The 13430-nt window shown below is 41.6% G+C and overlaps 1 protein-coding gene across 3 annotated transcripts in view; it reads right to left on the minus strand.

The window, feature by feature from the left end:
• The window catches only part of LOC139749357 (chitin deacetylase 1-like), a 33139-nt gene extending 22876 nt beyond the window's left edge, over positions 1 to 10263 (minus strand). For all 3 annotated transcript variants that reach the window (XM_071663094.1, XM_071663096.1, XM_071663093.1), the window contains exon 1: positions 10106 to 10263. In XM_071663094.1, the coding sequence (XP_071519195.1) occupies positions 10106 to 10142 (37 nt within the window). In that variant the 5' untranslated portion in view covers positions 10143 to 10263. The remainder of the gene's footprint in view (positions 1 to 10105) is intronic.
• Positions 10264 to 13430: the final 3167 nt, after the last annotated feature.

A 13430-nucleotide genomic window follows, 5' to 3' on the forward strand; every position in this document is an offset into this window, starting at 1 on the left:
CCCCCCTCTGTTCCTTCTTTTGGAATATTAAAAAAAAAAACGAGAGGGGAGGATTTCCAGCCCCCCGCTCCCTCCCCTTTTAGTCGCCTTCTACGACACGCAGGGAATACGTGGGAAGTATTCTTAATCCCCTATCCCCAGGGATATATATATATATATATATATATATATATATATATATATATATATATATATATATATATATATATATATATATATATAGGTTTGCGGCAGGGGTGTGTGATGTCTCCATGGTTGTTTAATTTGTTTATGGATGGGGTTGTAAGGGAGGTAAATGCAAGAGTCCTGGAAAGAGGGGCAAGTATGAAGTCTGTTGGGGATGAGAGAGCTTGGGAAGTGAGTCAGTTGTTGTTCGCTGATGATACAGCGCTGGTGGCTGATTCATGTGAGAAACTGCAGAAGCTGGTGACTGAGTTTGGTAAAGTGTGTGGAAGAAGAAAGTTGAGAGTAAATGTGAATAAGAGCAAGGTTATTAGGTACAGTAGGGGTGAGGGTCAAGTCAATTGGGAGGTGAGTTTGAATGGAGAAAAACTGGAGGAAGTGAAGTGTTTTAGATATCTGGGAGTGGATCTGTCAGCGGATGGAACCATGGAAGCGGAAGTGGATCATAGGGTGGGGGAGGGGGCGAAAATTTTGGGAGCCTTGAAAAATGTGTGGAAGTCGAGAACACTATCTCGGAAAGCAAAAATGGGTATGTTTGAGGGAATAGTGGTTCCAACAATGTTGTATGGTTGCGAGGCGTGGGCTATGGATAGAGATGTGCGCAGGAGGATGGATGTGCTGGAAATGAGATGTTTGAGGACAATGTGTGGTGTGAGGTGGTTTGATCGAGTAAGTAACGTAAGGGTAAGAGAGATGTGTGGAAATAAAAAGAGCGTGGTTGAGAGAGCAGAAGAGGGTGTTTTGAAATGGTTTGGGCACATGGAGAGAATGAGTGAGGAGAGATTGACCAAGAGGATATATGTGTCGGAGGTGGAGGGAACGAGGAGAAGAGGGAGACCAAATTGGAGGTGGAAAGATGGAGTGAAAAAGATTTTGTGTGATCGGGGCCTGAACATGCAGGAGGGTGAAAGGAGGGCAAGAAATAGAGTGAAGTGGAGTCATGTGGTATACAGGGGTTGACGTGCTGTCAGTGGATTGAAGCAAGGCATGTGAAGCGTCTGGGGTAAACCATGGAAAGCTGTGTAGGTATGTATATTTGCGTGTGTGGACGTGTGTATGTACATGTGTATGGGGGGGGGGGGGTTGGGCCATTTCTTTCGTCTGTTTCCTTGCGCTACCTCGCAAACGCGGGAGACAGCGACAAAGTATAAAAAAAAAAAAAAAAAAAAAAAAATATATATATATATATATATATATATATATATATATATATATATATATATATCCCTGGGGATAGGGGATTAAGAATACTTCCCACGTATTCCCTGCGTGTCGTAGAAGGCGACTAAAAGGGGAGGGAGCGGGGGGCTGGAAATCCTCCCCTCTCGTTTTTTTTTTTTTTTTTTTTTTTTTTTTTTTTTTTTTTTTTTTTAAAAGAAGGAACAGAGAATTGGGCCAGGTGAGGGTATTCCCTCAAAGGCCCAGTCCTCTGTTCTTAACGCTACCTCGCTAATGCGGGAAATGGCGAATAGTTTGAAAGAAAAGAAAGATATATATATATATATATATATATATATATATATATATATATATATATATATATATATATATATATATATATATATAAAGATGAAATCGCAGTTCAGTATTTCATGTGATTTTATCTAATATGTAATTTTTTATATATGTGGGACAACATGTTTCATGGAGATAATCCACTTTATCATCAGGTGACAAATAATTAATAAAAGTATTTAAGTGCCAATATGACAACAGAAGTACCGTCTGGCGTCTACCATCATAGCTAAACGCCAGACGGTACTCCTGTTGTCCCACATATATATAAAAATTACACGTTAGATAAAATCATATAAACTACTGCAGTGCGATTTCACCTCTCTCTCTCTCTCTCTCTCTCTCTCTCTCTCTCTCTCTATATATATATATATATATATATATATATATATATATATATATATATATCCTTGATAAGTCACTGAAGGACACTGGCTGGGGGTGGGGAAGAAGAGAGAGAGAGAGAGAGAGAGAGAGAGAGAGAGAGAGAGAGAGAGAGAGAGAGAGAGAGAGAGAGAGAGAGAGAGAGAGAGAGAGAGAGAGAGACCCAAACACAATATCCTGGTCTTTTTCTCAGCCGAAAGGTTTGTGTGAGTCACGATCAGCTTCGTGCTAACAGTCTGTGGTGGTGGCCTTTAGTGCGACACGCATGGCTTCTGTCGTGTGATAATTGTCTCTGGTCTCCCATGGCGACACAAACTGTGAGAGTTTCGAGTTGAAGATATTTTCAGGAATCTCACAGAGTCTCTCCCATGCGCCCAAACGAGATGAAATAGGAGTGAAAGTGTTGGGCTTTTGCGGGTGACGTGCGCTTCTGATTACTATGTGAAGATCGATAGCTTGTAGAAGGCGCTGCATGGCAGGATACAAGAGGGACGAGAGTAACTTTCTGTACAATGCTTACTGGAACTTGAGAACGTGTAAGAAGGATCGTGAGATAAAAGGACTTGAAATGCATTTCTGTGCTTTGAAGGGGATCCGGTAGTCCATCAAGAGTGTTAGATTAAGATGTATGGGTAACGTCTACAGACGTATGAAAATCATTTCTTTTTCTTAAATGGTAGATTAAGATCTATGGATAATGTATATAGACGTATGGAACTTCAAACTGACAGTGAAGTCACATAGATTTATGTCTATGTAACTCTTAATTGGCAGTTTGCCTTGTTTGGACGCACCATGGCCATTACCTCTCTTATGAGATCTGTCTATATAAAAATATGTACATCTAATAAACACACACACACACACACACACACACACACACACACACACACACACACACACACACACACACACACATGCAGTAATACATATTCAGTCTTTTTAACCTTTACTATTTCATTCTGGCGTTGAGCTTCCAGGAGACAATTTCTAGTGAGGGACAAGCGAGAGGCATCACATCTGGAGCAGTTACCTCAGCAAGTTTACAGAGAAACACAACCAACCCTTGCCTCACTGGAAGTGGTTCTGGACGCCTCCGTAATCCAGGTCGCTTGCACATCGAGAAGTTCACTTGTTGCTACAAATAAAAGAACTTGATCTCTCGTTCCTTGTTGGAAAGTATGTGTTGACTGTTTTATTACCGTTAACGGAAGGTATGCGATGATATCTGTCGCCAAGGGAGCGTTGAAAGTGTTTTAAAAAATGTAAAAGGCGTGTTTACTGCTGCAGCGGGTCTGGATGGGTGAGACTGGCCGTATAGTCCAGGTTGGCTGAGGACGACAAGCTAGTGCCTCGCTGGCAAGGGGGGGGGGGGGGGGTCGGCTCGCTTGTATTTAGGCTGCCAGAACGCCAGAGAGCATTCGACACTGTGCCATGCGAAAGGTTGATGATGATGTTGGTTGGATCACCAGGCAGGAATCGGGAAAATTCTCTCCATGGTTAGATTTTGTCAGTGGCAAGTTCACCATAGTCAACGATGGGATAAGACTTAGGGACACAGAAAATTATATATATATATATATATATATTTACGTTGAAGGCTCCAGTCAAGGACAAAAGTCCACATCAAGGCTGAGCCTTAATTCAAATATAGATAGGCTTATGAAAGGGAAAAGAGAAGAGACAAAGGAAACTATTTTCGAGCTTTCGAGGAAGTGAAACACCTGTCTCTTAGAATGTGACAATTTATAGTTATTGGAAAAATTAACGTGTCAAGAGATCCAAATCTTCGAGGTGTAAGGAAAGAAACGGTTATCACAACGGCCCATCCTTAAGTTACCAATGGCCACACGGTAATCATGTGACGTAGCAGCTTGCCGGGTATTGCGTGGTCTAGGTACTGGTAGGTCACACAAAGAGCAAGTTCTCAGGAGCAAAAACCAGAGTAATAACTGCAGAGGAGGGAAAGTGAATTAACATTACGACGTAGGGCAAGCGGGTCAAATTTTGAAGTTAGCCCGAGAGACTTTATAAGTCGGACGGCTTTCGACTCAACTCTGTCAAGTAAGGATGTAGAGTTAGAACCACCCTAGGTGTGAGAGCAGTACACCATAAAAGGAGGGAATACGTGGGAAGTGTGTCTATATGTATGTATGTATATATATATATATATATATACATATATATATATATATATATATATATATATATATTATCCCTTGGGATAGGGGAGAAAGAATACTTCCCACGTATTCCCTGCGTGTCGTAGAAGGCGACTAAAAAGGGAAGAGAGCGGGGGGCTGGAAATCCTCCCCTCTCAATTTTTTTTAATTTTCCAAAAGAAGGAACAGAGAAGGGGGCCAGGTGAGGATATTCCCTTAATGGCCCAGTCCTCTGTTCTTAACGCTACCTCGCTAACGCGGGAAATGGCGAATAGTTTGAAAAAAAAAAAAAAAAAAAAAAAATATATATATATATATATATATATATATATATATATATATATATATATATATGTATATATATATATCCCTGGGGATAGGGGAGAAAGAATACTTCCCACGTATTCCCTGCGTGTCGTAGAAGGCGACTAAAAGGGAAGGGAGCGGGGGGCTGCAAATCCTCCCCTCTCAATCTTTTTTTTAATTTTCCAAAAGAAGGAACAGAGAAGGGGGCCAGGTGAGGATATTCCCTCAATGGCCCAGTTCTCTGTTCTTAACGCTACCTCGCTAACGCGGGAAATGGCGAATAGTTTGAAAAAAAAAATATATATATATATATATATATATATATATATATATATATATATATATATATATATATATATATATATATATATATATCTTTCTTTCATACTATTCGCCATTTCCCGCGTCAGCGAGGTAGCGTTAAGAACAGAGGACTGGGCCTCTGAGGAAACATCCTCATCCAGCCCCCTTCTCTGTTCCTTCCTTTGGAAAAAAAAAAAAAAAAATAAAAGAGAGGGGAGGATTTCCAGCCCCCCGCTCCCTTCCCTTTTAGTCGCCTTCTACGACACGCAGGGAATACGTGTGTGTGTGTGTGTGTGTGTGTGTGTGTGTGTGTGTGCGTGTATATATATGAGAGAGAGAGAGAGAGAGAGAGAGAGAGAGAGAGAGAGAGAGAGAGAGAGAGAGAGAGAGAGAGAGAGAGAGAGAGAGAGAGAGAGGTCAGAGCAGAGTTATGAAATGGTTAGGTTAGGTTAAGTTGGACACTGAAAGGAAAAAGACGCTGGGACTAAGAGGACACGGAGGTGGCAAGAGCCAAGGAAAAGAGGGCCTACAGGGCTGGAGAAAGGGGATGAGAGGGCAGGAGAAAGGGGTTGAGAGGGCACCGGTCCGGCGTGGGTCGCGAGGAGAAAGTGATGAACCACCAGGTGTCAGAAGATACCTGATGGTTCCTGACTTTCTCTGGTGGGGTGGGGTGAGGTGGGGTGGGGGTGTGGGTTGCGGAGGATAGGAAAGAAGAAGGAATCAAGAAGAGGCAAAGGGGGAACGGGGGGCTGGAAGAAGCAAAAGGAGAGGGCTGGAATAGGCAAAAGGTGGGAGCTGGAAGGGGCAAAGGGAGGTACTGGGAGGGGCAAAGGGTGGTACTGGGATGGGGAAAGGGTAGGTTTAGAAGGAGCAAACTTGGAATTTAAAGAGGTAAAAGGTGATGCTAGAATTGCGTAAAGGTGGGACTGGAAAAGATAAAGGGAGTTGGTGGAAGAGGCAAAGGGAGGGGGTGGAAGAAAGGGAAAGGTAGAACCGAGAGAAATGTGGTTAAAGAGTTTGAGATAGAAAGATAAGAGAGAAAAAGAAATAGGAAAAAAGCAGGAAGAAGGCGATGAAAAATAAGAACCGAAAAATGCCAGAAAGAATGGAAAGAATAACACGGTCAAATACATGAAGAGATATTGAGAATAACACGGTCAAATATATGAAGAGATATTGAGAAACTGGAAACTTGAAGTTGGAGGGATGTTGCCTAACGTGTGTAAGGTAAGGTGGCAGTGATGACCAGGGAGCAGACACATTTCCGGTATACATCACAAGCGGTCCTTACCGTGTATCAGGCCAACCAGGAATAAACTGAAGGTTAAACGAGTTACAGACTGTCGGTGACAGTTACTTCGAAACGCTAGTTTGAAGGTGAACGCGTCACCAGTTAACGGTAAACGACGAGCTGACGCACAATAATGTGAAACCTAGATACGAAAAATGTCTTAATTTCCTATAAACTAAAGATTATCTACAGTATGGATAATCCTAAACTAAAGATTATCTACAGTATGGATAGTCCTAAACTAAAGATTATCTACAGTATGGATAATCCTAAACTAAAGATTATCTACAGTATGGATAATCCTAAACTAAAGATTATCTACAGCATGGATAATCCTAAACTAAAGATTATCTACAGTATGGATAATCCTAAACTAAAGATTATCTACAGTATGGATAATCCTAAACTAAAGATTATCTACAGTATGGATAATCCTAAACTAAAGATTATCAACAGTATGGATAATCCTAAACTAAAGATTATCTACAGTATGGATAATCCTAAACTAAAGATTATCTACAGTATGGATAATCCTAAACTAAAGATTATCTACAGTATGGATAGTCCTAAACTAAAGATTATATAGAAATACAGTATGGATAATCCTAAACTAAAGATTATCTACAGTATGGATAATCCTAAACTAAAAGATTATATAGAAATACAGTATGGATAATCCTAAACTAAAGATTATATAGAAATACAGTATGGATAATCCTAAACTAAAGATTATATAGATATACAGTATGGATAATCCTAAGCTAAAGATTATATAGATATACAGTATGGATAATCCTAAGCTAAAGATTATATAGATATTCAGTATGGATAATCCTAAAGATTATATAGATATACAATATGGATAATCCTAAACAAAAATGTTTCAGTTGATATCTTGATATCTGGAGCGAACGGATTTTCTGATATACAAAAACTGTTGGTTCAGCTGTCGTATTCAAGTGGTTCTAAAGTGACCATCTGTCATAATTAAGGAAATCAATTTGTATCCTAGGTTACATTATTTAACCTTGGTCATTCCTAGTTGGTAGAGTTATAAAAATGAAGTTATGATCATCATGCTTTAATGAAGGTTCGATTATGTTCAGGGGGTTATATTATTACATGCAACAGGGTGTTTATCAGACATAAGGGGGTTCACTCGTAATGGAGCAGTACCTGAGGGGTTCATTCCCGTACTGAAAAGGTTCAGTGATAACTCTATAGTGCTTCCATTATCATTTAAGCCTCAACTATTATGCTCAGGGGTTCAGGTTTCACAATTCGAAATTTCTAAGTTCAAGCCTCATTCTTTATAGGATTTTCTTAATGGATTTATGCTTCGTATTCAATGGGTTCCTGCAGGGGTTCAATTTTCATTTTTAAAGGGTTCCTTAAAGGATTCAGGCTTCGTATTCTAGAAGTTTCCACAGGGGTTCAAGTGGTATTTTTCAAAGGTTATATTCAAAGGATTAAGGTTTTGCATTCGAGGGGTTCCTTCAGGAGTTACATTTTCATTTTTGAAGAGTTTCTCTAAAGATTCAGGCTTCATATTCAAGGGGTTCAAGTTTCATTTTCAAAATGTTTCCTAAAAGGATCCAGGTTTTATATTCAAGAGGTTCCCTCAGGACTTCAAGTGCTATTTTCAAAGGCTTTGTTTAAAGATTCAGGTTTCATATTTACGGGCCTCCCTTAGGGTTTCAAGTTTCATTTTCAGACTTTTCTTAAAGGATCCAGGCTTCATATTCGTGATCAAGCCTCATTTTCAAGGGGTTTCCCTACAGGGTTCAGGTTTAATTACCAAAGGGTTCCGTTTTACTTATAAAAGTATTCAAAAGGTTCAGTATTCGTCATACAAGTGTTATTTTTAGTGGGTCGATTACTGTGCTAGATGTCATCAGTTACACACAGTGTTACATCTACCTTGCTATCTTGTTGTTACACTCAAATGGTTCATTCACGAAACGTAAATAGTGTAGTTATTGTAATAGGTGTAAAGAGAGTATTCAAAAGATTTAGCCATTACACTCAACTGGCTTCGTGAACACAGTGAAGGAATTCAATGAGTACAATGAAGAGGTTCAGTGAACATATTGAAAAGGTTCATAGTGAAGGGGTTCCAAGAACAAGGTGAGGAGTTATCATTAGCACAGTTGAGGGTTTAATAAAAACAGGAAAGGAGTCTAATTATCACAGTGAAATGTTTCAGTTAACCTAGTGAAGGATTCATTTAATACGGGATGGCTTCAGTCAACACAGTGAAGGGGTTCAATGAACACAGTGAAGAAATTCAATCAACACAGGAAAGGGGTTTCATTAACAATGTAAAGGCGTTCAGTAAGCACAATAAAGGGATTCAATAATGGTATTCTAGGACTGAGCCAACGTACACTCAATATTCCACTGGCGTTCGTATGTCTCAAAACACTTAACCAACAGCTATAACCGTGTTAATGACCGGCATAGAAGGTATTAACTTTGCATATGACGTTAGCTTTACGTTAGATGAGGTTGTTGCCACGTTAGCTGTCCCCCTCTCATTTTTCTCCTATCTTCCTACCCTTCAAACACAGGGCTCTTTCCTTCAAAGTTGTTCCAAGATAGACTCGAAAAATTCTTTAGTTAGCGAAGAGAAAACAATAAACACACACACACACACACACACACACACACATATCCCAGCTTATACCGGGTACCCATCAATCGACCATCCCTTAGGGGAGGATGAACACCTGGATTGGGTGTAGGTCAGACTACTGCCTCGCGCAGGATTCGAACTTACAATTTCTGGCTTAAAAGCACTGTTACCGAAGATATGACTCAGGTATGTGTTAGATTCATCGAGTCTATGGAGACTACGGGATCTGAATATGGAGCACGCCATCGTGTGCGGGAACCGGGGGAACATTTCTGAATCTGACAATTGATTCTCTCTCTCTCTCTCTCTCTCTCTCTCTCTCTCTCTCTCTCTCTCTCTCTCTCTCTTTCCGAAGGCAAAAAAAGAAATTTCAGTTGTCATTTGGTCCTCCGATACGACAAATTTCATCCGAATTGCGAAGTTAAGAAAGAGAAATCACTGAGTGCTCGTGTTACGGCGGCCTTCCACGTACTGGGATGTGAAGTGTCTCGGGCGACATCGTCCGGTCTAAGTTTCTTGTCGTCGAGAACTCGAACAATTGCATGGAACCTCTAATAGCGAGTTCGTTGGTCGGATTCGTACGTTGCTGAGGTGCAGTCTACCCTTCCCTCTCTCCCTCTTTCCCTCCCTTTCTCTCCCTCTTTCCTTCCCTTTCTCTCCCTCTTTCTCATATCAAATATTCATCAGGAAGTTCACACAGCCATGCCAGTCTCGACTGTCCTCGTCGCGGGCACTCTGTACGGCCGTACGTGCGCTGCTTTAGCTAAGAAGGCGCCACTGGATCCGCCCGGTTACCACTTTCACTGTGGTCGCCTGTACTGCTCCTCACGCCACCACCTGCTTACATCATCAGAATTTGCCTTACGCCATCGCAAGCACACACGTTGGAGGGATGCAAGTACGGCTGCCAAAGGGCCTCTTAACAAAGGGCTATCGATTTCCTTTAGAAATGGATATCGTGTCTATGAAGACATGTTTATCCTTCGAGGGAAGTTGTGGGCAGGAATCCACCAACATAGCTAACCTATAAACTTATTTAAAAGACTCAAAGCGGATGCGCAAGTCACTTCATTCTTTTTTTTTTCCTTTTACATTTAAACATTGGAATGACGTCACAGCCAGCACGAGCGCTGTGGGGCGGTACAGTGGACGATCCATTACTAGGCACTGATGGCCACGTCCCCCATAAAGCACTTCACAATCAAAACTATTTTTCTGAGGGTTTGCTTTGCTGCCACTGATGCTGCAGCCACGAACCACACCACCACACCTAGAACGATGTATCAAGGAAATGTGATGACTAACAAAGTAAAAGATGTCACTCACGGAAGGCTAGAAGAAGCGTGGTGACGCGGTGTAACATGGTGCACTCCTGAGGTCCCAGGGCAACAGGTGTCTTAGCTTATATACCGGGAGATGGCGCATGCGCAGACGGCGGCCGTGAAGGGGGCGCCGCGCAACCCGCCTCCCTCCCCGAGCCTGGTCACTTTCACCTACAGTAAGGGTCGAGGCCATCATACCTCTTGTGAACCGTAATCTGACCTCTTCTTTAACCTTACACTACATTACTTCCTCAGGACAACAATTCAACAGGTCAAAATGCCGAAAGTTTTGCCGGAGGGAAAAGGGACTCTCTTGACACCCTTTATCGGCGAGGGTAGGGGAGGGACAGGGGCTAGCTCCGCCCTCTCTAGCCCGACTCCACCCACCTCCACCACCAGACCAAAGAGGCCCCGGCAACCGTCCAACAGGTCCCCAGGTCTCTCAGGACAGGTCCCGCGGCCGTGGGTAGGACATCCTGCCCTCCTTGTACCCGGCCCTTTGAGCCGGCAACCCGCAACACAACACAGACTACATATTTTTCTTTTTTTCTCTCTCTAAGAGGCAGAGGGGTTAAAAGCCTGCTCAGAGGAGCAGCGATCATATACATTGAAAAGTGCATGATCTTCAGTCGTCGTGGGTAATAAAGAGGATAAGCGAAAGGGATGCAAGCGAGGGACAATCAGTGAGAGAGAGAGAGAGAGAGAGAGAGAGAGAGAGAGAGAGAGAGAGAGAGAGAGAGAGAGAGAGAGAGAGAGAGAGTGGTGTTAAATCCATAAAGGCCTAACATTTACCTGATAGCGAGGATTTCCAACAACAAGGAGGCTTGCGTACTAACGATTGGAATGATCGTAGAGGGATTGTATAGACAATTGCCTTAGGCTTAATGGGATACCTCAACCTGTAAGGCAATTTGCCATAGGTATGTAGATGATGTTCTTGTGTCCAGCCAACAAACGAAAATTTACAAACATTTCTGCCTTTACTTAACAATTTAGTACCTTCTATCAACTTGCCGGAGAAGTGGAAAATAATTGTGTTACTGTTTTTAGATATCATGATCCATAGGGAAGGATACATATTTAAGTTTAACATATACAGAAAACCCACCAATGTTTGTTTATATATCCATTATTACTCAGCTCAACATGACAGTTAAATGATTATCATCCAGTCGATGTTCCTTGGGTCATTACGTGTATGCATGCAGTTTGGAATATATTGATGATGAGTTTGAGAAGATATATTCTATTGGATCCAAGTTAAATTATCCTACATTTTTCAATGACAGACCTCTTAAGTTGGCAAAGAGTTCATATTATAGAGTTAAACCCAAACCTCCCCTTGATACCAGGAATCTTATGGTTTTCCCTCTTAGCGATAATTTTATGTAACTTCCCAGGTTGCTTAAATCCTTTAATGTAGAGGTAGGCTTCAGCAATAAGAACACTATAAAGAACAACTTAATCTAAAATTGTAATATGTTTTATGATGGGCAGACTGTCAAGGTCCATTATGTTAGATTTAAGCAACATAAATATAGTATAAAACAGGACAAGAATCAAATGCTTTGTTTAATCATTTTAAGAATGATGATCATTGTACTGACTGGAGTAATGCCATCTCAGTTATTTACTGTAATTCCTTCACCACGAGAAATGTCATTAAATCTTCTCTTATCAAATACACAATTATTAGTGAAGGTCTATACAAAGTGGATGGCTTTGTTGTAGGCAAAATTTGCAAAGTTTCCTTTCTGCATGTAGAAAGGGAGCTGTGGTTTCTGTGCATTATGCATTAAAGCTAGAGACTGAGTGTGGACGAATGTGGCCCTGGTTGTCTTTTCCTAGCGCTACCTCGGGCACATGCGGGGGGAGGGGGTTGTCATTTCATGTGTGGCGGTGTGGCGACGGGAATGGATAAGGGCAGACATTATGAATTATGCACATGTGTATATATGCATATGTATGTGTGTGTATATATATGTATACTTTGAGATGTATAGGTATGTATATGTGCGTGTGTGGACGTGTATGTATATACATGTGTGCCTGGGTGGGTTGAGCCATTATTTCGTGTTTCCTTGTGCTACCTCGCTAACGCGGGAGACAGCGACAAAGTATGCTATATATATATATATTATATATATATATATATATATATATATATATATATATATATATATATATATATATATATATATATATATATTATTATTTTTTATTTTGCTTTGTCGCTGTCTCACGCGTTTGCGAGGTAGCGCAAGGAAACAGGCGAAAGAAATGGCACAACCCACCCCCATACACAATGTACACACACACACGCACACACACGCAAATATACATACCTATACATCTCATTGTACACATATATATACACACACAGACACATACATATATACCCATGCACACAATTCACACTGCATGCCCCTATTCATTCCCATCGCCACCTTGCCACACATGGAATACCATCCCCCTCCCCCCTCATGTGTGCGAGGTAGCACTAGGAAAAGACAACAAAGGCCCCATTCGTTCACACTCAGTCTCCAGCTGTCACGCAATAATGCCCGAAACCACAGCTCCCTTTCCACATCCAGGCCCCACACAACTTTCCATGGTTTACCCCAGACGCTTCACATGCCCTGGTTTAATCCATTGACAGCACGTCGACCCCGGTATACCACATCGTTCCAATTCACTCTATTCCTTGCATGCCTTTCACCCTCCTGCATGTTCAGGCCCCGATCACTCAAAATCTTTTTCACTCCATCTTTCCACCTCCAATTAGGTCTCCCACTTCTCCTCGTTCCCTCCACCTCTGACACATATATCCTCTTGGTCAATCTTTCCTCACTCATTCTCTCCATGTGAGCAAACCATTTCAAAACACCCTCTTCTGCTCTCTCAACCACACTCTTTTTATTTCCACACATCTCTCTTACCCTTACATTACTTACTCGATCAAACCACCTCACACCACATATTGTCCTCAAACATCTCATTTCCAGCACATCCACCCTCCTGCGCACAACTCTATCCACAGCCCACGCCTCGCAACCATACAACATTGTTGGAACCACTATTCCTTCAAACATACCCATTTTTGCCCTCCGAGATAATGTTCTCGACTTCCAAACATTCTTCAAGGCTCCCAGAATTTTCGCCCCCTCCCCCACCCTATGATTCACTTCCGCTTCCATGGCCCCATCCGCTGCCAGATCCACTCCCAGATATCTAAAACACTTCACCTCCTCCAGCTTTTCTCCATTCAAACTTACCTCCCAATTCACTTGTCCCTCAATCCTCCTGTACCTAATAACCTTGCTCTTATT

Source organism: Panulirus ornatus, chromosome 7 (genome assembly GCF_036320965.1).
Source record: "Panulirus ornatus isolate Po-2019 chromosome 7, ASM3632096v1, whole genome shotgun sequence".
NCBI lineage: Eukaryota > Metazoa > Arthropoda > Malacostraca > Decapoda > Palinuridae > Panulirus > Panulirus ornatus.